The sequence below is a fragment of the Euwallacea similis genome, chromosome 20 (assembly GCF_039881205.1).
Source record: "Euwallacea similis isolate ESF13 chromosome 20, ESF131.1, whole genome shotgun sequence".
NCBI lineage: Eukaryota > Metazoa > Arthropoda > Insecta > Coleoptera > Curculionidae > Euwallacea > Euwallacea similis.
The window spans coordinates 2,408,096-2,432,766 of record NC_089628.1 but is presented as its reverse complement, the minus strand read 5'-3'; the positions used below and the strand labels follow the sequence as shown (position 1 = coordinate 2,432,766).

At 38.8% G+C, this 24,671-nt stretch overlaps 8 protein-coding genes across 9 annotated transcripts; 3 read left to right on the top strand and 5 right to left on the bottom strand.

Annotated features, from left to right (window-relative positions):
• Positions 1–858: 858 nt before the first annotated feature.
• On the bottom strand, positions 859–2,436 carry LOC136415416 (GPN-loop GTPase 2). The gene is made up of 2 exons (XM_066399989.1): positions 1,152–2,436; positions 859–1,096 (listed from the first exon to the last, which is right to left on the bottom strand). Exons 1-2 carry the CDS (start codon positions 1,938–1,940, stop codon positions 986–988), a joined length of 900 nt encoding a protein of 299 aa, XP_066256086.1. The 5' UTR covers positions 1,941–2,436; the 3' UTR covers positions 859–985.
• Positions 2,437–3,054: 618 nt separating this feature from the next.
• On the bottom strand, positions 3,055–4,860 carry Larp7 (La related protein 7). The gene is made up of 4 exons (XM_066400369.1): positions 4,566–4,860; positions 3,774–4,506; positions 3,456–3,717; positions 3,055–3,403 (listed from the first exon to the last, which is right to left on the bottom strand). Exons 1-4 carry the CDS (start codon positions 4,735–4,737, stop codon positions 3,101–3,103), a joined length of 1,470 nt encoding a protein of 489 aa, XP_066256466.1. The 5' UTR covers positions 4,738–4,860; the 3' UTR covers positions 3,055–3,100.
• Positions 4,861–5,101: 241 nt separating this feature from the next.
• Positions 5,102–7,024, top strand: Rpt4 (Regulatory particle triple-A ATPase 4). Its single transcript, XM_066400371.1, has 7 exons — positions 5,102–5,427; positions 5,485–5,604; positions 5,725–6,024; positions 6,080–6,289; positions 6,348–6,448; positions 6,503–6,717; positions 6,771–7,024. Exons 1-7 carry the CDS (start codon positions 5,334–5,336, stop codon positions 6,907–6,909), a joined length of 1,179 nt encoding a protein of 392 aa, XP_066256468.1. The 5' UTR covers positions 5,102–5,333; the 3' UTR covers positions 6,910–7,024.
• Positions 7,016–9,215, bottom strand: LOC136415664 (E3 ubiquitin-protein ligase ariadne-1-like). Its single transcript, XM_066400368.1, has 4 exons — positions 8,868–9,215; positions 8,107–8,819; positions 7,757–8,055; positions 7,016–7,641 (listed from the first exon to the last, which is right to left on the bottom strand). The coding sequence occupies exons 2-4, from the start codon at positions 8,794–8,796 to the stop codon at positions 7,128–7,130; spliced, it is 1,503 nt and encodes a 500-aa protein (XP_066256465.1). The 5' UTR covers positions 8,797–8,819; positions 8,868–9,215; the 3' UTR covers positions 7,016–7,127.
• Positions 9,216–9,334: 119 nt separating this feature from the next.
• LOC136415663 (ubiquinone biosynthesis protein COQ9, mitochondrial-like) lies at positions 9,335–12,936 on the top strand. 2 transcript variants are annotated; one of them, XM_066400367.1, is made up of 6 exons: positions 9,339–9,573; positions 11,483–11,760; positions 11,811–12,023; positions 12,104–12,313; positions 12,373–12,411; positions 12,682–12,936. In XM_066400367.1, the coding sequence occupies exons 1-5, from the start codon at positions 9,522–9,524 to the stop codon at positions 12,406–12,408; spliced, it is 789 nt and encodes a 262-aa protein (XP_066256464.1). In that variant the 5' UTR covers positions 9,339–9,521; the 3' UTR covers positions 12,409–12,411; positions 12,682–12,936. The 2 variants fall into 2 exon arrangements, with proteins under 2 accessions (XP_066256463.1, XP_066256464.1); XM_066400366.1 differs by lacking the exons at positions 11,483–11,760; positions 11,811–12,023; positions 12,104–12,313; positions 12,373–12,411; positions 12,682–12,936 and adding an exon at positions 9,685–11,476 and having other exon boundaries at positions 9,335–9,573.
• On the bottom strand, positions 12,554–13,652 carry MED27 (mediator complex subunit 27). Its single transcript, XM_066400372.1, has 2 exons — positions 13,010–13,652; positions 12,554–12,892 (listed from the first exon to the last, which is right to left on the bottom strand). Exons 1-2 carry the CDS (start codon positions 13,599–13,601, stop codon positions 12,597–12,599), a joined length of 888 nt encoding a protein of 295 aa, XP_066256469.1. The 5' UTR covers positions 13,602–13,652; the 3' UTR covers positions 12,554–12,596.
• A 186-nt stretch (positions 13,653–13,838) lies between these two features.
• Positions 13,839–19,128, top strand: Helz (Helicase with zinc finger). Its single transcript, XM_066399982.1, has 9 exons — positions 13,839–14,124; positions 14,333–14,538; positions 14,592–14,704; positions 14,753–15,162; positions 15,290–15,555; positions 15,614–15,949; positions 16,001–16,293; positions 16,478–16,704; positions 16,764–19,128. The coding sequence occupies exons 2-9, from the start codon at positions 14,333–14,335 to the stop codon at positions 18,738–18,740; spliced, it is 3,828 nt and encodes a 1,275-aa protein (XP_066256079.1). The 5' UTR covers positions 13,839–14,124; the 3' UTR covers positions 18,741–19,128.
• A 799-nt stretch (positions 19,129–19,927) lies between these two features.
• On the bottom strand, positions 19,928–24,577 carry alpha-Cat (catenin alpha). The gene is made up of 11 exons (XM_066399983.1): positions 24,451–24,577; positions 23,915–24,277; positions 23,366–23,805; positions 23,154–23,300; positions 22,935–23,102; positions 22,761–22,876; positions 22,403–22,706; positions 21,799–22,297; positions 21,297–21,739; positions 21,077–21,241; positions 19,928–21,018 (listed from the first exon to the last, which is right to left on the bottom strand). Exons 2-11 carry the CDS (start codon positions 24,210–24,212, stop codon positions 20,854–20,856), a joined length of 2,745 nt encoding a protein of 914 aa, XP_066256080.1. The 5' UTR covers positions 24,213–24,277; positions 24,451–24,577; the 3' UTR covers positions 19,928–20,853.
• Between the last annotated feature and the right edge of the window lie 94 nt (positions 24,578–24,671).

The window sequence follows — 24,671 nt, the reverse complement described above, 5'->3', positions numbered from 1 at the left end:
CTAATATGACACAACTTACATAGTGACAATGACAATGGTGACACATACATCACATTTACCATCCTACATTACTATCACATTCTCGTCCGAGCCCTTAGTAAAGGTAAATGATGAAATAATAGATGTGTGCCTAATAATAATGGAAATGTGGCAACGTAGCCGGCAACCTACGCCATTTTTTCATATCCTCTCTTTGAAAATTATTAATAGTTAATAAATAATGATTTATTAAATGAATAACATTTTGTAAAATCCATACCGAAATTTGCAAAATTTTAGTATCTTTGCTTCTTTAGTTGCATTTTTTTTATTTAATACACATTGAGCTGGGTAAAACCAACCAACTCGCATGTTGCCAATTCTGTCTTCAAGACAATAATATGACAGAATGCATTTTCCCTACTTAACCACAATTTTTTTTTAATTTGATTACTTGCGTTTTTCCAAAGAGAAAAATTTTCAATTGTTTTTAAACTGTGTTTTTAAACCTAAACACAATGTCCGAGAAGCCCAAGCTTGATCTGGGAGTACTGGAAGAAGACGACGAATTCGAAGAATTCCCCGTAGAAGGTACGTACATTATAATTTTTTAATGATAACGTTAAACCAACATTAAGGCAATAAGAGACTATAAGCCTTTTTTACTCATGGTTTTATGATGATCTAGATTGGACGGGCAAAGAGAAGGACGATCAAGACATCAGCGTATGGGAAGACAATTGGGAAGATGATAATATTGAAGATGACTTTAATAAACAACTGAGGTAAGATTTATACTCAAATTACAGTTTATCAATTCTAACTCAATCTTTCCAAAGGGCGCAACTTGAGAAACAGAAAACCAAACCGCCAGCAAAGTAAATGGAGCATCTTCTCAATGTGTAATTAGCATTAAGAGATTCCTTAATTACAATTTTTTTTATTAATAAAAATCCTTCAATGAGTACAATGATAATTGTTTTTTTAATCTTAGCAACAGCAAGAATCACATGTAATCAGTGTCAAACCTTTCAGAATCAGTCCTGGCCCCTACTGCACATGATAAAAGAGCTTGAATACTCCTCTCCTCACCACTTCCATAAATATAACCATTTGCCTAAAAGCAGCAGCAACATCAACTCTCTGAACAAACAAACAAATCCCATACTAACCTTATCTATAGCCCCTTTCAACTCCAACAGACTCCTATCAGATTTCACATCCAAGGGGATGAAGGACACTAAACTATAGTCTTCTATAAGCCCCACAATTGCTTTATTAAGTTTCTTGTATTTCTTAGTAAAAGCCCCCTCATTTAATTGTTCTAGCAAATATTGCAAATCCAGTACATCAGTATAAAAATCCAGACCAAAGTCTAGTTTTGACAAATTTTTTTTCAGCAAATCAGCCTTGCTAAGCACATTTACATGTGGTAGCCCCACTTGCATCATTGTGGATAGGGACAGAAGTAAAGTTGAGATGAATTTGGTTGCATCAGAGCAGTAGTGGGAATCCACTAAGTGAACTGCACATAAATGGTAACTGAGCTTGTCAAGCTTGGAAAATATATTTTTAATTGAGTCATGATGGGTGTACAATTCCACTTGGCCAGGCATATCGAATATTAAGTAGCAGTCTTTAATTTGAAATAGCTGGTTCAATAGCCAATCAAAGTTTGCTTCTAGATACTCCATGCAATACATCAATGCTCCATTAGGGCCCAACTGATAATTCTTCATAACATCCTCAACAGTAATCAGCTGCATTATATCAATTTTAGGAGAGTAGTTCATGTTGTCATTAGCAGGATCCAGATTAATGACTTCCACTTGCCTGTTTAACTTCATTTTATAAAAATCAAATACTTTGCCACAGTAAGTAGTTTTGCCACTGCCTGGAGGCCCTATGACCACCTGCCCAAAATAGCTTTCAGCTAATTTAGTTTTTTTCACCAGGGCCATTATTATAACTTTTAATGAAACAAACAATTTTTTTCAAATGTTCAGGTGTATAGTTTTTTAGCGTAAGGCTGATTATAAGGGGTTTGTTAAACGCAAGTTGCTCCGCAAGGAATCTAACCCCTACCTCAACCTCTATACTCCCAGCACCAAGAACAGGCCGCAAATTGTAGACTGGTTCATTGCTCAGTATTTCATTCTCAATTTGTTCAGTTTCAATAGAGTATAAATTACCGATTTTCTCAAATTGTGTTATAAGGAGGATTACCTTATTGCTGAACACAGTGATGATGAATTCAGTGTGATGAGTGTCGATTACAGCTGCAAAAGTTTTAGTCGACAGCAGAGATTCTCTATTGAGATCGATGGCGTTAAAGGTGTCTGCTAAATCCATCTATTTTCGGGGTTTTGAATGGAGATTAAAGGCCGGAGAAGACGAATTTTAATGTCTTTCTAATATAAAACCAAATCAGCAAATAAAAACATCAAAACCTAACCACAAATTTAAATGAAATAGACAATTCTTCCATCTGTGGTGCATTATACACTCGAGAGTAGTTCACTCCGAGAACCTGCACCGACAAGTGACAGTTGACGAGTAGCAGGTGCGGAAATAGCGAAAGGGTTGGTTAGCTATATAAACTCAAAACGACCCTTAAAAGCTCTCTCATTTTTACTTTTTTTACTCTTAGCTCTCTCGAGGAAGGTCCCACGATTATCACCCTCTGAATAGTACATACAGACTGTGATAATAAGCGTAGCAATAGTTTTGTGTAAATAAAGATAGTCGAGCAGTATCAGCGCGTATTTTGTATCAAGGACTAGTATATTGGCCGGGTTAGAATACTGGTCCCTTAAGTGTGTTCACCTCGTAACGGAAACATAGATTACACCGTTAGCAGCTATAGCACGCCGCGTTACCCCGAATCCCATCGGTAAACGCAAACACCTATAAACCCGACACATCCAAGTCGACAGGAACCTACTCAAGTCAACAGTATTTAGCCTTGGCACTTCCAGTGAGGCATGAAACCCACAATACTGACGTGAAGATTGTGCTGCATACATTCTCTTTATTAGAACTTCGAGATAATTTTACACTTCTGAACTAATTATACTTAAATAATATAATAACCAACTTAGACATAAAATCACTAATCTAATCAATCATTTTCATCAAATCTTATATGTTTGTTCAACTCCTTCTCAGCTCTCTTCAACAACTTATAGCGGCCCCTAACTTTCTTCCGGCTCTTTTCAAATTTAACTTCCCTATCAGCCTCAATTTTCTCCCAATATTTCCTCTCGTCTTCACCACTTAACAGCGTTTTCTCTCCCTCGAATTCGTGTTTGCAGAAGTCATTAGCAGCTTCGCTTGTACCGAAACGCACATGTACCTCCTCACTTCCAGATGGTAATGGAATGTCTACATATTTCACTTCTGGGGATATGGCTTTCAGTTCATTCTGGAAGCAATTATTGTTAGTTTGTGTTTATAAAACACAATTACTCTAGTACCTTTAGTTTCTTTACATCTACACATGGCTCAGGTAATCTGAGTTTTACAATGACTCCTGAGGTGAAATCAAGCTTTGGAATTTTTTCCTCAATTGGCTCATCTTTGTTGATATCAATATGGTAAGGCTCTCCTGTATATTGATACACTTTATCCTTATCAGAGTTTTTGGAATTTTTCTGTTTTTTTAAATATTGCTTGAATTCCTTCATTTTCTTTCTTTGTAGGTTCAAATAGTAATTTCGAAGCTTTTTCCATTCCTCCCTACAAACTTACAGAAATAAGATTTTCAGCCAAATCAATGAGAGCACTTTAAATACTTTGGAAGAACTTGCATTCCTAAATCTTTAATAAAATTTCTTCTTTTATCCTTTTTGCTCTTCTTCTTCTTTTTTACCTCCTCAGTTTCTTCTTGTTTTGTCAACTCTTCTTCAGGAATTGAAATAGCTGGTGGCTCTTTTTGAGAGTCTGATGCAACAGTTTCTTCAGAGCTTTCGCCTGTTTTCTGCTTTTTAGAGCTCAAAGGCTGCTCGGGTTCTGCCTTCCTTTTCTTCCCTTTTTCTTCACCAGATTCAATCTCATTATCTGCAATTTCTGTACCCTGTCCCTGGTCACCATTTCCTTCAAATGTGGCAATACTCATTAACACTTCAGGATCAGTATTAGGGAAGGGAATTTTACACCCAATATCTTCAAAAAAGGAAATAGCAGTCTGTGCCTCCAAACGCGTCTCATATTCTATAAATGCAAAGCCTTTGTTTGCTCTATTGTGCTTATACTTTGGTATAGAAACATAGATAACTTTGCCAAAATCTGAGAATAACTGGGAGAGACTTTCATGTGTGGCATCAGCCTTTATGTTTTCTACATATATCGTGCGACGCTCAACATCCCATTCCATTTCACCTTTGAATGGAACCTTACGGAATATTTTTGCACCCTCTTTATTTACACCAATAAGGTCTGACTTTCTGAGGGCTTTTTGGATATCCTCAACTGTACAATTTAACTTCTTGATTTTATTAAATCTCAAGAAAACATACGTGTCAACACCTACAAAATTCATGAGATAATACAAGTTGAAATCATGAGGGCTTTGGAGATGTATTTACCATCTTCACCTCCACATGAGAGTTGTTGCGATAGGTATCGGTCCTTGGATAGGTTAGCGTCGCTGAAATAAAATTCCATTTGTTGTAAGATTGTGCTGTAAAGGTGCTTTTTGCGGTGGCGAGATTTTTTGGGCCGGTCCTCTGGAAGGGCTTCAAACTCCCCTTCGCCCATTGCAATAAAAAAAAGGTATGTATTGAATTGAAGAGCTTATAGAGTTATTCCAATTTAATGTAAAATTATTGTGATTTTGTGTGTGTGCAGAAAAATTAAACACACGAGATTGGGGTTCAGAAAGGAATTTTTAGAAATAAAGACCGTGAAAATTAAAGACAAAAACACAGGGTGCGGATTGAGAACGAGCATGAAGACTAGAAAGAACAAGGGTTATATAAAATTTTTCTCATCTGCCCTTATTAGCTTCATCTCTCTTGTATCAACATGTTTCTGCATGTCGGATATTTTGCCTCTCTCACACAAAACTCACTTCCACTCTCATTCAATTGGTCTGTCATTCGCTTTGTTGAATTTTGCTCGTCATCCAATGACATCTTCCTAACCTCAAAGAAATATAAATTTTTGATTTATCATTTCGTTCTATTATATTATCCCTTAAAACCCCTTAAATTATATTTATTAAGATAGGTAATCATCGATATTTCAAGTTCTACAGTATACAGAATATTCGAAACCCTTCTTATCGGTTCAGGCCAGTTCAGGTTCGCCTTCATACAAAAACACTGCAACTACTTTGACCAAAAGCTATCAAAATGAGCTCCGTGGAGGTGGACCGCGAAAAGGTCCTTCAGGACTACAGAAAGAAGTTGATGGAACATAAAGAAGTCGAATCTCGATTAAAAGAAAGTGAGCACTAGTTTCATTTCTTTTTTTAAACCCACACTGACTCCAATCATATTGCAGTGAGAGAGCAGTTAAAGGACCTCACAAAACAGTATGATAAATCAGAAAACGACCTTAAGGCACTACAGAGCATGGGGCAGATAGTTGGGGAAGTTCTGAAGCAACTTACTGAAGAGAAATGTAAGTTTTTCTAAGAGTTCCCATAGACCAGTGACTTTTTTTGTCCAAATGTTTAATACAAATAGGGTTCAAGCATATGTCTAACAATTAAAGATTCATGGATGTGTATTTCCTTTCTAGTCATTGTCAAAGCTACCAATGGTCCTCGCTATGTGGTAGGGTGTCGAAGGCAGCTTGACAAATTGAAACTCAAGGCAGGAACGCGAGTTGCTTTGGATATGACTACTCTAACTATTATGAGATATTTACCCAGAGAAGTGGACCCATTGGTATATAATATGAGCCATGAAGACCCAGGAGATGTAACTTACTCTGCTATTGGAGGATTGTCTGAACAAATCCGAGAGCTTAGAGAGGTTATTGAGCTGCCTTTACTCAACCCTGAGTTGTTTATGAGAGTTGGTATTACACCTCCCAAAGGTAGGAGATTTGATTGAAGACAAAATTGAATTTATTGAGTACAATAACACTTTAGGATGTCTACTTTATGGTCCTCCTGGAACTGGTAAAACACTCTTGGCCCGCGCGGTAGCTTCCCAATTAGATGCCAACTTCCTGAAGGTGGTGTCCAGTGCCATTGTGGACAAATACATTGGCGAATCTGCGAGACTGATCAGGGAAATGTTCAATTATGCCAAAGACCATCAGCCTTGTATAATTTTCATGGACGAAATTGATGCCATTGGTGAATATTGTTTTTTTTCTCTTTTTTTGCAATGAAGGACTATTCTTTATGTTTCTAGGTGGACGTAGGTTTTCTGAGGGCACATCTGCTGATCGAGAAATTCAACGAACTTTAATGGAGTTGCTAAATCAAATGGATGGTTTTGATTCCCTGGGTCAAGTGAGTTTTATCCACCATTCTTTGCCACTTAAGCACAAATATATAATTTATAAGGTTAAAATGATAATGGCAACCAACCGCCCAGACACCCTCGATCCCGCCCTACTGCGGCCCGGACGTCTGGATAGGAAAATTGAAATTCCTCTGCCTAACGAACAGGCCAGACTAGAAATTTTGAAGATTCACGCTGGGCCTATAGCGAAGCATGGAGAGATCGATTATGAGGCGATCGTTAAATTATCAGACAATTTTAACGGAGCGGATTTAAGGTATTTTTCAATGCGACTTTGAAATGTTGAAATATTTAGCATTATCTCGCTAGGAATGTGTGTACGGAGGCGGGATTGTTCGCCATCAGATCTGAGAGGGAATACGTTATTCAAGAGGACTTCATGAAGGCCGTAAGGAAAGTTGCAGATAACAAGAAACTGGAGAGCAAGTTGGATTATAAACCTGTGTAGAATAACCATTTGTTGCTTTTGTGTTGCTTATAATTTTCGGTATTTCGCGGAATGTACTGTGTATGTCTCTTCAAACATTCGCGCTTTTACTCCAATAAAGTCCAACTTTAATAGAGATATATTTATTTTTAAAAAAAGAGTTAAAATATTAAATCAGTTGATACACCGTAATTTCGAATCTCCTCTCCCAAGGTTTATTACACATGAATCCTTTATAGCTACTCGCTATAAATCCACCAATCTTTTTCGTAGCCTTCGTGGACATGCCTCAGCAGGGCCATCTGCCTTCCATCACAATACCTGTTCTTATCCTGCACCTTCTGTTTAACATCCACTAAATTCTCCTGAGTAATGTCCCTCTCCAGATATTCGCTCAACAATTCTGTAGCTCGCTCTAAATCTTTTTGGTTTTCCTCAAATATCACAGACTGGTTGGTTTTTTTAAGGTAATACGCGAACACGTACGTATACATCAAAGTTTGACGACACTGACACAAAATATCCACTGCGTTCCTCAGGAATTGCACCTCAATCCAGCTCATGTTGTGCTGTTGCATTTCCTCCATTTTGTCTTTTACTGCCGCGTACAGTTTATTCTCGAATTTGAGCGACTGCATATGGTTCATATAACGATTGCAGTAAAATAGATAACGTTGAAGCGCTGCCCGGGATTGTTCTTGAGCGTCTCTGGCTGCTTTTGCTTCATCTTCATCATATCGGTTGCAGTTGTACCTGAGGTTAAATAGTGTGAAGATGTATAATGAGACCCCTATTAAAATGATAGATATCAAGCCAACAGACAGGTGCTCTTTTGGAGCTATTAACTATTTAAACCTATTATACTCACCAAGAGCTGCCATGTGGTTCCCATGGTCCCAGACACACCCAACAAAAATCAGCCTTGCAGTTCTGGTTCTTGCAAACCATGTGATTGCACCCACCATCTTTTTCAATTGTAGCATTGCATTTGGGACACTCTTTGGTGTTGGCAGCAATCCAGTTGGATGTCTCTGAATCATCATCACACTTCTTTTGCCATTTCTTAAGCAAAGCACACTTAACTGGATCATGCCAATTTTCTCCACAGTTAAAGCAAAATTTGTGCCCACAATAACATGTTACAGCCTTTGTATCTACATATGTAACCTGTAAAGGTTTAATGAAATTACATTAATTTTTAAATGACTTGCAACTTACTTTCAGTGCATAACTGCAGTCAGGACTGGGGCACCACCTCAACAATCTATTGCACTTCACAAAGCTATTTGTAATGAGATGCTGAAACTTCAATTTAACCCTTGAATCTTTCAAGAGTCCCATTGCAGTTTCATCATCAACCAGTATAGAACAGGTGTGAGCAGGGCAAGCAATAGTTTGTCCCACCCCCTCTTCCATTATTTTCGTGCTTAAATACTCATTCCAACACTGCAGGCAGAACCTGTGCCCACATTGTAGCCCTGTCATTTGAGTGGGCAGATAAACCATAAAGCAAATATCACATTCCTCAGTACCCAAAGCCTTGTTGGCCACTTTGGGTTTTACTGCATTAACTTTTTTGAAAGGATTCACCACCCTTGCTTCCTTGAACAACTCATCCTGATTTCCATCAAAAAATTTCTCCATGAGTTTCTCTTTGTCCCAATTGAAATAATTCAAGAGGATCCGGGTGGTCGTAGAGGGTATTTGCACTACCACATTCACCTCTTTAATGCAGTCAACCATGTGCTTAACAATTTCTTCAGTGGAGAGCACCTCATACTGATATTCCTCTTCGCAGCTAGGAAAGGCTTTGCTCAAGTTGTTGTCCATTTCTATAGCAAAATCAACGTCATCTCCGCTAGTCTCGTTTCCGGAATCCTCATACATTACTTCATCTTCGTCATTCATGGTTTAAAAGTGTCGTCATTGAGCTACAAGAATATTTTAGGATGATTTTTGCATAACTATTGAACATTTACTTCAAAACTGAGTGATTTGGACATCTCAAAACGTGTCAGTGGGTGCGAGAAAAACAAAAACATCGAGGAAAGACCGATTTGTTTTAGTCACATTTTTATACAGTTTTGTGCTTGAATAATTATGAATTTCATGATTATATGAGGAATTTTAATGGTGCAGTTATGTGAATATTGAATGTCAATATGGCCACCACGATGCAAATGAGATAAACGTCAGAAATTGGGCTTTACTTGGGGTTGTTTGCCATTTAAGCGAAGGGTTTGGTCAACCCTTTGATGCCTCAAGTTCCTTTTAGAGTAAAACACTCTCTGAACATTTTTAAACAATTATTAATTTCACATGTTGTCCTTGGCCTTCATAGGCCATTTTGAATTTTGCCACTTGACGTTCTTTTCTTGTGTTGTGATTGGTCGATTTCGGTATTAATCAGCTGATTGTCAACATTTTTTTTCAGATGATGAAGAGAAAAAGAGGTTATATGCTCATTTCAAATCAAGCGATAATAAAATCACTCTTTCGCTTCCTATTTTATCTCTATTTCAATTCTCCATTCATCAAATAACTTTTAACCGGTTTTCGCAGAGTTTACTCAATAGAAAAATGTCTATTTTTGGATAGCTCCAGGATTGAGAAATTTCCAAGATTGCAGAAGCATGTCTTTCTTCTCCACCCTCCATTTATCAGCATTGAGAATTGCGTCCAGACGTAAGTACCTACCTCACCTGTCCACATTAGCGATAACCTTTTGCCCCTCGGTATTCACCAACATTTCCTAACCACTCAGCATTTGGGGTCAACACAAACATTTCTTTGCAGAGGCTCGGCCCTTTTAATCCGAAAAAATGTCAGACTCCCTCAAGGGACTTGCTAAAGCCTTGCATATTGCGCTGCAAGATGGGGACACTGATTATGTCATGAAATTGTTCAATGCTCGTGAACACCAGGATGAAATTAAAAACAATTCCTCAGACGTTATTCGAGCAATATGTTGTCATCTTACTTTTGCAAATCAAGAGACCAACCCTGAAGTGTTTGAATGCTGTTTTAAGCTTATTAATACTATAAGTGTCAGCTCAAACACAGAAGATGTCTTGTTACAGTTGGTGACTGAAATTGAGGAATCCAAAGACAAATCCAAGTTTACAGCATTGCTTGAACCATTATATGAAGTTCTCGTCAGAACTTCACCTAAGAAATATACTTCATTTTGCTGGTGTTTTAATGCCATTCAGACATTCTTGTGTAACAACAACATGTTGCGTGACTATGGAAACACTAAGGCAAATAAGACATGTGCACCTGATGAAAGACGTTTTGTTTATAACATTGCATATCTTTATGAAAAAGTTATAATTTTCTATACTAAATGTCAAACCTTTGTGGAGTCAGAAGATCAGACTCTTCGGAATGTGATAAGAAAATTTTTAATGCAACTTTTAGGGAATGTTTTTTCTCATTTGACTGCAGGAAGAGGGGGGCTCACCATGAGTGAAGGAAGAAAATTAGCTGAGCAGATAGTTGAGAGAATCTTTAAAAATCTGAGTGTTGTAGATCCAATTGCGCTGTCTGAATTGTGGTATGATAGGGATCCTAATGACTTCACCAGAACAGACATTTACAGTCTTGCAAATTATATGTTTTTAATTTATTCTGAAGGCCTACATTATACGTCTATACCAAAGGTGTACACACATCAGTTTGTGCTTGAATCTTCCTTACATCTTGCAACCAGTATGTTAGAATTAGGGAACATAGTTGAAATTGAAAATGGCATAAAGTTGACCCTGCGTCTCCTGAGTCCTATTGGAATTGGGGAGCTTCCATATGATCTCTTAGTTTGTGAACGTCACCCCCAGTTCTGTACAGTGGTGACAAATGTTATAATCTACAATTACTGTGAGAAGCTTCGCAAAGCAGCCATGCAGATGTTTATTCAGTATTTATTGCGTTTCGAGCCAAAGGCTCTTTATACAATACTTTACAATTTGCTCACTACCATCAACCATAGTGGCATGAAGGGATTTTTAGTCACCATCTATAAAGATTCATTAGACAAAAACTTTACTAAGAAAAGTGAAGATTTGCTACCGTTTTATCGGGGCCCCAAAATGTTTAGATTGCTACGGAAATTTTGCCACCTTGAGGAAATGGAGAATACCAACATTATAGATAATTCCGACCAGATAATATCCGCCCTTAACTTGATCAGATACATGATCCTCAAGGATAAGGACAACATCACTCAGCTAAAAGACTTTGTACCAGTTTTGGAGGAGATATTCCTAGATCCATTAAGGAGAGGCCTGGAATTGTCAAAGGCCCATTATGATTTGGAGATACATAATATAAATAACGAGCAATCCGGCAATGATGAGGCCCTGTCCAACGCTTATGGGCCAGAGTTTCCCAAGATGAGCAAGCTAGAGCGGTTGAATTTTCTTAAAATATCCCGAACTGTGTTAGACGTGATTAGCTGTTTATTAGTTAGAGTTACTGAAGTTATAGAAAATTGAAGAAGGAAATAAATAATTTTGTCAAGAAAGAGTTTTTGTAGTTCTCCCTCACAGCATCTCTGTAAGGAACAAAATGCATTTGCCGACATTTTGTATTTCAGGTACGTATTGCATATGGGTTACACAAGCGCAATACTTTTCAAGTACCCCTTCAAAACAGGATAGTACGGAGTATGAAGAGGATATTAAGAATAAGATTCTGGCCGCCTCCCTCCCTTATGTTCTAGAGCTGGGCTGGTCTAAGGAATGTCTCGTTAGGGGTGCCGAAAGGGTGGGCTACCCTGGCATCGCCTATGGGATGTTTACTCATGGAGCGGGCGACCTCGTCCACTACTTCAATACTAGTTCAAATTCGAAATTGAAAGAAATTCTACAACAGGTATGATGTCTTGACTTTATAGAAAACTAACTGACGAGGGTGAATTTTAGCTCCAAAATGAATTTTCCCAAAAACCAGTTGCCCCTGAAAAGTTTGTTGAGTTAGCCATTCAAGAGCGATTAAAGTTGCTGGTTCCTTATATCCATAAATGGCCGCAAGCCATTGCTATAATGTCTTTGCCTCCAAATGTGCCATATTCCCTGGCCGCGTTGTTGACGATGATTGACGATATTTGTTATTATGCGGGTGACAGGTCAGTAGACGTAAGTATGCGATTGAAAATACTGCCTAAAACTAGAAACTGATACTGTCGATCTATAATGATTAATGTGGGCTATTTTAGTTTAATTGGTATATGCGCCGATTAGGAGTAGCCGGAGTGTACAAAGCGACAGAATTGTATCTAATACAAGATAAATCTGAAGGAAATCAACAAACTTGGGATTTTCTGAGGAGGAGAATGGAAGAAGCAGTTCAGCTGTATGGGATCATTAGGAAATCAGATATTGCTGGACAAGGCGTGAAGGACGTTGCCAAATCAGTATTTGTGACTGTAAGTTATTAATGATTATTTTGCAAGAGTACAGAGTTTAAAGTTGTTGCTTTTTTCAGGCAAGGAATATGTTAGGAGTGAGCTGGAACAAGTAGCAGGTAGATCTAGCAAAACCTGAAAAGATAATAGATTTTTCCTGTTATCAATTTCTTTTATTTTCCTAAAGTTATTTGTCGACATCACAGACACCCTGAACATGTCACACATCTGCATTCAATCTTACAAATACAAATTCTCACATCTAGGTTTCTCAAAACTGTCTTTGTGTATTACTTAAAAATCACTATTTGCACTCTTCGTGAAAAGGTTCCAAAGACCTTAAATCCCTCCAAGTAGGGGGCAAGTTGTAATTCAAATGTTTTGAGCAGCGTTTGCAGGGGGCACTGAATAAGGTGATGTAGCTATGGAACCAGTGCATGAATGATCGCACCGCAAGTTCAGGCATCATAGGAGAATGAAAGTGGCACATTGCAGCATGACAGTTCTCAGTGACTTTTCGGAACACTTTGTATCTGGATTCGGTCCATAAATCATTGTTTTCTGAGAAGTTTTTAACTACTACATATTCAATCATTAGACCTGGAAATAAAGAATTTCAAATTAAGGGTTATAAATGTCAATTTAATATTTATTAACCTTCCTTTAACACATTGAACAATGCTTAAAATCTGTCAATTTTTGTTTTAAAATATTTACCTTTAAATGCAATAGAGGCCTTCAGCACCCTACCTAGAGTAACCTGAATAACAGGATTAGGCACAAATGGCCTATTTGTAGTAATTGTGACATCATTAAACAGCCTGTCCACTGTGGTAATCAGATTTTCGATAACTTCAGGGGCAACATTATGGTTACTTGTTTGTGTTTTCCTACGCTTTGTGGTGCTTAAAGTTTTGTAAGTTTTGTTAAACGAGTTTGACGCCAATATGTTTCCAGCAAGAGCGCTGTACTCTCGAATTTTGTCAGTCCATTTGTAGCTATTCACCAACTGCCCATATAACTGCTGTTTCTCCTGAGTGGTTTCTTGACTTAAATAAGTGGTGTTACCCAAATTAAAGGCTCCTGGTGGGGGCGTAAGACTCGCGACGTGATTTTCCACATCTCGTAAATTATTATTTACGGTAGTTAAAAGCTCTTGGAGTTCTAAGATGTATTTATTTTCTTTTCCTTCTTCTCCATGATCCGCTCGTAAACCGTTACTTACAGATTCAAACACGCGGCGTACGTTAGATCTGAGGACTTTGAGGGAATTTAAGGCTGAATGAAGACCCTCCAAATCTCTTTCCATTATTGGTTCTGAACTCAAAGTTAGCTAAAATGTGAATAAACGGGAAATAGATAAACAAAATAAACTAATTTAGAAAATGTCAAATACAAAGTGACAATCAGCTGATCAAGTGACGATCACTATGTAGGAATATCAGTTCACCGGAAGGTTTCGGATGAGTTCGGAATTGATTCTGATTGCTCTACTTACGATTTTGGACGATTGTGATCTACACTCTCATTAGTGTCAATCAACTTGTCGTTTGAGGTTAGGTTATGTTGAATTTTGTTTTTGTTAAATTTTTTTAATTATTATTGTTATTAAAATTGTATTCGTGTTAATTATGATTTGATAGGTGCCGGGTGTTTGGCTTTTATTTCCCATATATTCGACCTACCGTAAGTACCTTATTTGTAGCTAAAAAATCAACGTTTTTTACTGTATTTCAGGCTTAGAGGTCTCTTTCAAGATTTTGCCAAAAATCCTTGCGTCTCAGTTTGTGAGTTGATTTATCCAGAATCAGCTCCGAAAATCGCGAAACAAGGTGAATTACGCCAAATTCCCAACCCATAGTTATATACATAAAATTGAGGGATCATCCCAATCCATCATTATCATATCTTGATAACATTAATCACAGTCAGTACAGCTCAAATTACAAAGTTAAAAAATTTCATATTCAAACTCAAATATGTTGACTGATACCAATGTTCTTGATAAAACAAATAATATTTTTTTTTTTTGCATTACAGATGGCTGAAATTATGCATTTTTGCATCTACTGTAATTTGCACTTTAAAGATAGAAACCAGCTTAGAGCCCATTGCCAAACTGAGTCACATGAATCAGTGGTCATGAGTGATGAAGGGCATGATTGGAAGTGGAGACCTCCTCCACGTGGTCTTAAGTGCAATACATATGTTTTGTGTCAAAATTGGGAGGATTTGAGACACTGCAGGTAGCATTTAATCTTGGTCTGTTATTAGCTACCATGTGAAAATTGGTATTTAGGTTTGGGATTCAGTGTGTTCAGGCTCATGGCAAGGAGGAGCTTGATGAGTGGAATGAGAGATTTCGGTATAGAGAGATGAAATTTCAAAGGGCAAGAGAGAAGGAGCTTCTAGGTTTGTGAATTTATTTGTCATGTATTCTGGCTGATTTGTCAATTTAAGGAGCTTCATATACTGACGAATTATTAGAAAAATTAGTTCAATCCACTAATCCTAAAAACATAATGCAAGACCATATCAGTGAAGTGATTGTTGAGTGCTCTTGTCCTCTCTCTGCAACAGTATCCTCAAAAAATAATTTCCATAATTGGAAATTTAAAATAAAAACTTATAAGCCCCTTAAGGCAGTTGCACTCTTGCAAGATTCCTTCAGAATGTATTTTCATATTTCTTGCATCATGGTGAATGATACAAAAGTCCAACTGGTCAACAACCAAGAGTGGATTTCCCCTTTATCCCTTAGAGATATGACAAGATTATTCGAATACTCAGTAATAGTGACATTTAAAGCAAATGTTTTTGGGACTTTTCATCAAAGCATTGTCTTTGACTTTAACATGGAACCTGTTTTGGTAAGTTTTCTTTACTCTCAAAATAGCAGTAATTTGCTTTTGTTTAAACTGGAGATAGCTCTGGTATAAAGAAATATCAGGACTCAAGATTCTCTTATGTTGCTTGAAATATATGGAAATTTTGCAGGTAAAACATCTTTGTGTGGATTTAATTCCGGACTGTGAAGTTGAAGGAATTAATGAAATTCGCAAGGGAATTACCTTGTCCATAGCAGAAAGATGGACGCCAGATAATTGCATTATTGAGCATTTTCAGTCAGATTCCCTTAAGCCAAGTAAAAGCCTTGAATTTGAGAACATGTTGAAGTCAATATATCCTTGTCCTCAAGCGGGGACATTTAATTTGTCACATTCCACAATTGCAGATAAAAAGTTCACTAGGCATAATTATAGGTATTATATATGCCCCCTCTTATATTCACTAATGTGAAGTCTTCTTGTTCATTTTTAGAGATCGCATGCATCAACTGCTTTTTGTGGAAGAAATGGCGCGTTACGGTTTAGTATCCCGCTATAATTTTTCAACAAAAATGAAGATTACGCGAAGCTACATCTTATCTCCCAATGGCATTGCAGCCAGCACGGCCAAATATTCCATTGACGACGAACTATTCGCGCGAATAGAACTTGGAAGAGACCTCTCTGAGGACACGTCAGAAGGGCGGCTAATTTTGATGCACTGCAACTATGTTTTTTTGAAACCGTCTCATATGGATACTCCTGGTTCAAACTGTAAGGTGTATGAGGCTCAAATCGAAGATAAAGGCAAACATACAATATATCTGAGGTGATTTTTATTTACGGTTGGAATAGGTTCAGCACCTGTTTTAACTCGTAGGTTGTCGAGTAATACCGTAAAGGAACTCGAACTGAAACCTGATTCTGAAATTGAAGTGAAAATTCAATTCCACTTGAATCGCTTGCCTTATTGCGAGCTGCATTATATTTTGGACCAAATAGGTAATTTTAAGATACTGTTTCCAGATACGTATATTGAGCCGACAATTCCGTGGTCGCCCTCGAGGCAGTGGTCAAGGAATTTGGATTCTCGGCTCAATGTTAAACAGAGGGAAGCGGTGATAGCCATTACAACGCCTCTGGAAGTGGCGCTGCCGCCAATTTTGGTGATTGGTAAGCACCAGTAAATTTATTGTGTGTGTGAGTTGTGGATCTCCAAAGCTTTTTGTCCAGACTCGTGGATCCTAAGTCTTAGGAATTCAGGGTTTCATTCGATTGTAGCGTAGTTCTTCTCGTGGCGCATGTTTTTCGATGTATTTTGCCAACTGTTTCAACTCTCATTTTCAAATCGTTGTAGGTCCGTTTGGCACTGGGAAAACGTTTACCCTGGCCCAGGCGATTGGAATATTGATTAAAGACCCATCAAATCGCATTCTCCTTTGTACACATTCGAACAGCGCCGCTGACTTATACATCAGAGAATATTTCAATACTTGGTACGAGGAAGGAGAAAAGAATGCACGGCCATTGAGGATTTACTATGAAAAGCGATGGGTGACCACTGTTAACCCGACAGTACAGAAGGTAGAAATAATTTAGATATATTGTCAAAAGTATTATTATTTACTTAAAAAATGTTTCAGTATTGTCTAATAGAAGAAACGGCAGGAAAACGCTCCTTCCGTTATCCCTCCCTGGACGATTTGGTAAAACATCGCATTATAGTTGTCACATTTTCAACGTCCGTCTATCTCTCATCAATTGGGTTGCCCCAAAGTTTCTTTACTCACATTCTCCTTGATGAAGCCGCGCAGGCATTAGAGTGCGAGACCATAATTCCTCTGGCATTGGCAAATCCTCAAACGCGAATAGTTTTAGCAGGAGATCACATACAAATAGGCCCAGATGTGTTCTCCCCCTTCGCGAAAGAGAGAAACCTGCACATATCTTTATTAGAGCGTTTGTACGATCATTACCACAAACAGTTTTCCTGCAAAATACTGTTGTGCGAGAACTATCGCTCCCATGAGAGCATTATTCAGTTCGCTTCTGAGTCTTTCTACGACCAAAAGTTGCTATCCAGCAGCAAACAACCAAGGCACTCTGATTTTTACCCCTTAACTTTTTTAACCACCCGAGGGGAAGATATTCAGGACAAAAACTCCACTGCATTTTACAATAACTCTGAGGTCTACGAAGTGGTTGAGTGTATTTCTAACTTGAAGTTAACATGGCCGGAGGAATGGGGAAAGTTTACGGATCAATCTATCGGGGTGGTTACCCCCTATGCAGACCAAGTGTTCAGGATCAGGTCTGAGTTGAGAAAAAAAAGAATTGATAACGTGTGCGTTGAGAGAGTTTTGAATGTTCAAGGCAAACAATTTAGAGTGATTATGTTGTCCACTGTGCGTACTAGGAAAACCTGCACAAGCGGGCAAACTGACGACGCAGACTATGGGTTTCTGTCTAACGCCAAACTTTTGAATACTGCAATAACGAGGTCTCAAAGCCTAGTGGTGGTAGTTGGAGACCCAGTGGCTCTGTGCTCTGTGGGGCTTTGCAGCAAAGTTTGGGAGCGATATATTGAACTTTGCAACGAGAATAAAAGTTTCTTTGGTATGACATGGACTCAACTGAGATTCCAACTCGATTCCATTGAGCTTAAGAAGATTTACACTCTAAATCCATTAGCCCCAGAATTTTACCCTAGGAATTATGTACAGCCGCAGCAGTGCGTCCCCAATTTACATTCCCCTCAGAGATTACCGGCAATGCACCAGTCTTACCTTCCAATGTCGCCTGTAATTCTTCAATATCGACCACCCTTTGCCCCTTTAGTGTATCAACGCCACACCTCCCCATTGCTTTTGAGGCCTTCTGCGGTTGTAACTCACCCTTTAGCAGTAGTTCAAAATTCCGTCTCCAATGCACAAAAACTAAATATCATGCACCACCCAGCAATGAACCCTGTTTTGGAGCAAAATAATGCTACACATTTGCGGAAATCTTCGACTGCCAACACAGGGAACAATCTCATACAATTCATGAACAACGTCCATTTCCCCGAAGTTACTTCCTTTAGTGATTGCATAAACTTGCTCCCCCATAACACATCTTTGGCGGAAATGCTCCTGCAACCGCAGTCAATGCAAGAGCGTTGGTACAACTACCTCAAAGAAAGCAACGGGCTGGAAGCAGCCGAGAAATTCAGATACCTTCTCAAAACGACGAACCAAAAAGGCTCGAAAGTGGCAGACAAGACTGTCTTCGAATGCGTTACCCCGCAATCGTGCGATTCTCCTACATTTCACTGGTTCGACAGTCCGAATAATCAGCTCAATTTGAATAAATCCGTGTATATACAGAGTGATCATTCCATTGGCAATGATCATAACATACAGAAGCCTGGGACGCGCAAACTTGAAGACAATGATAGCATAGTTAATTCGGTGTTGGAGCTTGATGATGATGGTCTCCAGAAGCGGTTGAAAGAAGAAATTGCCAATTTGAGCGTTAATTGCAATGATGAGAATAAAATGCCCGTAGCAGATAAGTTCAATGGTAATCAGCCGGTGACGGTTGATGGTCCTAAGTTCCATAAATATTTTCACGGAAATTGAAGGTTTTTCACATTTTTAACTTCATCATGCAAGAATAAGTGTTGTAGAGTTAGTGTGAGTTTTTGTATAGCTAAATGTGAGATGTTATATGTGTTAGAACTGTTGTATGTCCATTTCAATGGAAAGGAGCTGCTGTGTCGAGGGAAAAATCTTGAAATTGAAATAGAATGGAGGCACCCCCGTGAATGGAAGTTAAAAAGTACGTAATTTGTTACTCAGTATTATTGTCTTTTAAGCTATATTTGGTAGGTGTATAGAAACGTGTACATATGTAGAAATATGTTTCATAAACGTGTATTACAAATTTTACCAATTATTATTATGCCTTAATTTGCAATTTTTACATTATCTACATGTTTAAATTTACATTCCTAGTAAATAAAGGAGAGTTCTTCGTATCTGTTCAATGCAAAGTTTTAGTTTATTATTAAGCCTTAAGTAAGCAAAGTTTCCAAAAAGTCGTTGACAACAATTAACATGTTTCAACCATTTGTTTAAGTCGCCTAGAGACGACAGGAATCGCTACTAAATCAAAGTTTTTAAAGCTAATTTGGCATAATATCATAATCTAAATATCTGGAACTATTATGTTAAGTATTTGTAAATTTACATATACCAGAGAATTCACCAAATATAAGATTATTACAAATGAGTTCACCAGATTGTCAGGAGTTTGGGTTGGACCAAAGACCGCTGCTTTAAAGGCCTATAAAAGGCGTACACTATTCAAGAACCTATCGAGAATAGGATATGTTACGGAGCTTCTGTCAGGGATTTTTTTTATCACGATGAAAGTCTTCGAAAGACACCTCTGGCCAAATGTTCTATCGGCAGGGGTAGTGTGGGATTCGCCAAGGCGTCTACCTACCAAAAACCTTAGAAATGGAAGAGAACTCTTCTCCGACTCGGGAACTGTCCCTCAGAAATATATCATCGTCAGTGTTGGAGACAAATTATTTATCTTTTTGCTAGTTCTGCTGTTTCGTCTTGATCTTTTATGGGCCTCTGACGTGTTTTTTTGCCCGAGAGCCAGTTCTTTTTGTGGTGGTGATGCAGTAGGTCGTTCTTTACCTGCGATCATCCCATCCATTTGCTGATCAAGCCCGACGCCGATCTACTTCGGTGACTGGACTGGAACCGGCAAACCAACGTAGTATGCAGCTCTGTCAAGGATACTAAAAAAACACTTACAAATAGGTATAATTCTATTAGAAGTACAGCTAGTTGACCAGGGTATAAAATAATTCTTTGAAATAGGTGTACGAAAATGCGTTACTTCTATCTTAGGCTAGAATACATTATTACAATATACCTAATACTATAAAGGTTTGCACCAATACATTTAAGGAAAATCCAGGGCCAAAAGTTTTAAATGAAGCAAGACTTGTTTGTTTTTTTTTTCCCGAATTCAGACCAATTTTAAGGGCTCAACACAACGATTTTACCTAAAACAACTACAGTGTAGGACGTCGTTTATGAACCCTTTTATGCTCTAATTTACATTGTCGTTTAAGTAAGCTTAAGCGGACCTGTTCAAAGTGTTATTTCCCTTATTGTTTACAATTATAAATACTTACTTTGAATCCGAAAATTTAAGTCGTTTTTTTTTCGTTTGGCGAAACAAGTTATGTAATTGATACACTGTATATCTTAATAGCTTAAATGAACCAAAAACCGAATGAAAGTGAGGATATTGATACGATATATAAACACTAACAGTAGAGGCCATTTGATGGCAAGTACTATTCCATTTTGACACGGATGAGACCACCCTACTTCGTAGTTTTGATCCCAAACGTAAAATTGGTGTACGTAGGCCATTTTTTTGTCACATTGAGAAGGTTTTTATGATAGAATGCAGACCGTAAAGTTTATAAAGCTGCCTTCAGATGGTTGATCCAAATATGTCTTTATTTAAATAAATAATAAGATACTGTGAGTCCTTTTAGGCCACGCAACTCATATATATATAAATACGATAAAGTAGGTAAAATCCTAGTAACTGATTGATTGCCGAGATATTCGTAGTCGACTATGAATAAAACGCACACGTCCAGTTAAATAAATAAATGCAAATTCTCTATCACGAAGGGAATGTCCGTTCGTCGACGATTTAAACTGACTCGGTGGGGCTTTGGAATTCGGAAAGGGCGCGAATTGGGTTCTCGAGTTTCTTTTGGGAGGCTTTCCTGACCTTGGCGCGCACTTCTTCGGGTTTCTCGGGCCTCACCAAGGGCTTCTTTTCTGGCGCTTTCATCTTCCATACAACGATCGGAGACTAAGAACAGAAAAAAATATGATTCATCAATAATCAACATCCCCAATTATTCACTTACGGCCACAGTTCCTTGTCTGGGGTACTTAGTCGAAGCTACATAAGAAGCTTTCACCGTCAGTACCACGGCGTTCATAAGGTTCTTTGCAGCCTGAATGAGGGAGGTGGCGCTGTCCAATCCAGATACAATCAACTCACCACTGATGTTTTGCACGTCCGCTTTCACCTGCAACATAAAACCTATTTTAATCACTGTCTCAGCTTAACATGGCTTCTGTCACCTTCGACGTAATATTCATTTGATGACAATACAGGGCGATTCTTTGCAAATAGGCCAGCAAATCCTTCTTGGTGGAACTCTCCGGGCATTGATCGGCGATTTGCCTAGTCAACTTGTCCAGTTTGGTGCCAGCTTCTGAAATCTTCTTGGCTGCGTTAATGACATCCATAGTGGTCTTCAATGGACCCCTGCCTCGTGTAAAATCAGTCATCTCCATCATGATGACACACATATGTTTCGCTAGCACGATTATGTCGTTGCCTGTGTCGTCCCATTTGGCCACTTCTCGATCGAATTTCAGTTTTTCGCTCCTGAAGTACTCAACCTGCTGCAGAATCTTCTTGCGGTCCTCCTCGGGCATTTTACCCATGGCCTCCCGGGCAGTGGTAATGCCGCTGATTTCTGGATACTCATCCACTCCATGTTCACCAGTATGGGCACTTGCTGAAGAGTATTATAACCCAATTAATAATTTACAAAAAAAAATAGACGAAATATAATACATTTGCTCTTGGTTTCCAGAGTGTAGTTCTCGTCCAGTTCAACATCCTCAGGATCCAAATCTTCATCTGCTCGGTTCATAAGCACTGCACGTCGAATTTCGCGCACTCCATCATACACCAACCGCGAAGCATCAATGAATTCATTTTCGTCCAATTCCTTAGGCGGAACACCTCCTTGACTGTTCACGATGGCCTGTACTGCCACTTGGACCCTCTGGGTAAACTTGGGCATCACTTGGTCATTCAATACCTTGACAGCTTCCAGCACTCTTTTAGTGTAAATGCACGGTTCGTAATTGTCCATTTCAGCAGCTACAACCACCCCAATTCGCTCGGTGCGGCCTCTAATCGCTGCCGCTGTTCTCTCTAACATGTCAGCTTCATTCTCCTGTAAAGCTAGAACGCATTTATTCACGTCCTCCAAGATGTGATTCTCCGAGACGGCTAAAAAGTCGTCAACTGTGGTTATGTCGTCGATGGCATCGGTTAAAATGCGCACCTAGAAGATGCAACAAAATTAGAAATCATGCATAAAGACACAATGTTTTCAATTCACCGCGAGGTTATTTTTTAACAATCAGGAGTACAAGATAATAGCTTTTACCTGACTCTCCCAATTGTGCCTAAAGGCCTCCATATTCTCTAGGGCCACTTTACTTCTAGGTCTGGCCGCTAATATCCTGGCGGCGTTGATAACCTCAGGACACAACGCATCGATCTGCGCAGCGGCGTAGCGCACCATCTTCACTCCATCCTCGTGGTTGGACATGCTGCACACTAGGTTAGCAACCTCAACTAGCTTATTTGAATGATCAGTGAATATTCCGGCATATTCCTCCACCAGTTTTTCTTCTCCATTTTGAGCCGCCTTTATCAAAATCAGCAGTGGCGTACTTGTTTCCATGAAACTGTAAAACCGCTATAGAAAAACAAGTTTTTAATAAACCCTTATGTACATTTACCTATCGGAAATGTGATCTACAACTGCTTTCCGGAGTTGGCGTCTCAAATCCTTGGTTTTTCCCTTCATTGTATCAATGGCTTTGCCTAAACTTTCGGTTTTTTCTTTAGCTCCCATCTGAAGAAGAAAAACCATTTGGAACTTTTGATACAATACAAATTCTACTAGTGCATACATTGGACATATATTCCGACAATAAATCTTGTAATGCTTGCCTGACGGCATTGCACTCAGCCACAATTCGTTCACGCCTGTCATCCCTGGTGCAGCTCGAATCCGCCATTAAGGCAGCTCCACTTATAATGCTCTCCAGGCGCTCCTCTAGAGATGGTCTTGTGTGCACCTAAACACCCAAAAATTACATTTTGCCAAAATGAACAGCTGTAAAAAATACCTCATTATAAGCCAGCGGCTCCATAACAACATGATCATCAAAATCGTCCAAAGCAGCAGCCAATTCTCCAGGTCCATCATATGGGCCAATGCCCTGTGGGGCTCTGCCTTGTGCCACATCATTAATTGTATTTACAGCTTCACAAACCTAGATATATCAGGAAAGAAAAAAATTGGTACTTTAGACGTTTTAATCCTTGCATTACAACAAACCTGCTTTAAAACATAGTCCCTGTTGGCTTTGGCTGCAGCCAATTCAGGATGCCTCACATACACTTTCGAAGCTGTAAGTAACATGGTGGAATGTTTCTTTAATACTGCCCTTGCAGCTGCCAAATCATCTCTTAGTTGAGGATCTTTTAGCTCCAGCTGCCTCTTGGCTGCCTGATTCATCAGTTCATGGGCATTACGTTTAAATGTTTCAATGTTATTTAAAAGCTCATCGTTACTGGATGCCATTTTCAGCTTTTCCAAGTCCCCTTCCACAACATGTAAAGACTTAAGGAGCAAATGCACATCGACCATATCTGCTAATATTAATAGACGAGTGACGGCAGATAGAAGATTTCTGGCTGCTCGCACCATGTTGCTGCGCTTCAAGGAGGAACAGGGGTCTTCCGCAAAATCTCGGGCGTCTTTACTCATTTGGGTTCCTGAGGACAGGGATAATAATATATGCTCAGGGACAATTCAATGATATGATTGACTAGGAGATGGTTTTTGAGTAAAATCTGATCCCCATGCTATGATAAAACTTCTTACCTGTTTTCCTAACTTCATCCACTGCAGCCAACATTTCCTCAGTGATGTCTGGATTCTCATAGGCAATTTGTTCTCCTTTCTCAATGAAATTCTGAGTGGCCTTCTCTACAGTTTGCACCAGGGCAGTGGCTCTTTTTGACTTGCCCTTCTTCTTCTTCGAAGGTCCATTAGTGTTGACCAGAGTGGTCACTTGCAACACTAGCGGCTCCAGTGTCTTCTCCACGGACATCGTCCGTATTTCCAGATTCTTTGGGTCCCACTTGAGCCCAAAGTGATCCCCCACAGTCACTGTACCCATGGTGGTTTAGTTTTTCTTTTGATAACAGGCAGCACGTCAAACAAAATAGCTCAATATGTTCACACCTAGAAATGAGAGGAATCGTTGTTTAGTAATCTTGAAATGAATCATAGGACGGATGGGGAAGTTGTGGACGAATAAGTAGCCACAGATAAGGAATGAGATCACCACAGACGCTGTAGAATGGACAATGGAGTATTGATTTATTGAAAATAGATTAGTCGATTTATTTACTAACCCGTGATTTATGAGAAATACGAACTAATTAATAATAATCGCAGAAATTTATAAACAATGTAAACACATCACAAATCACAATTTGCACAATCAGAGGCGAGGAAATGTTTTCGGGTGTTGTCACTGTCCCTGTCGCTGCTGTCACTGTATTATTGGGTAGGAGGTTCTATAAGAGTGAGAGACCAATATAACCCCTTACAGAAAACGACTAGTGTGCAACAG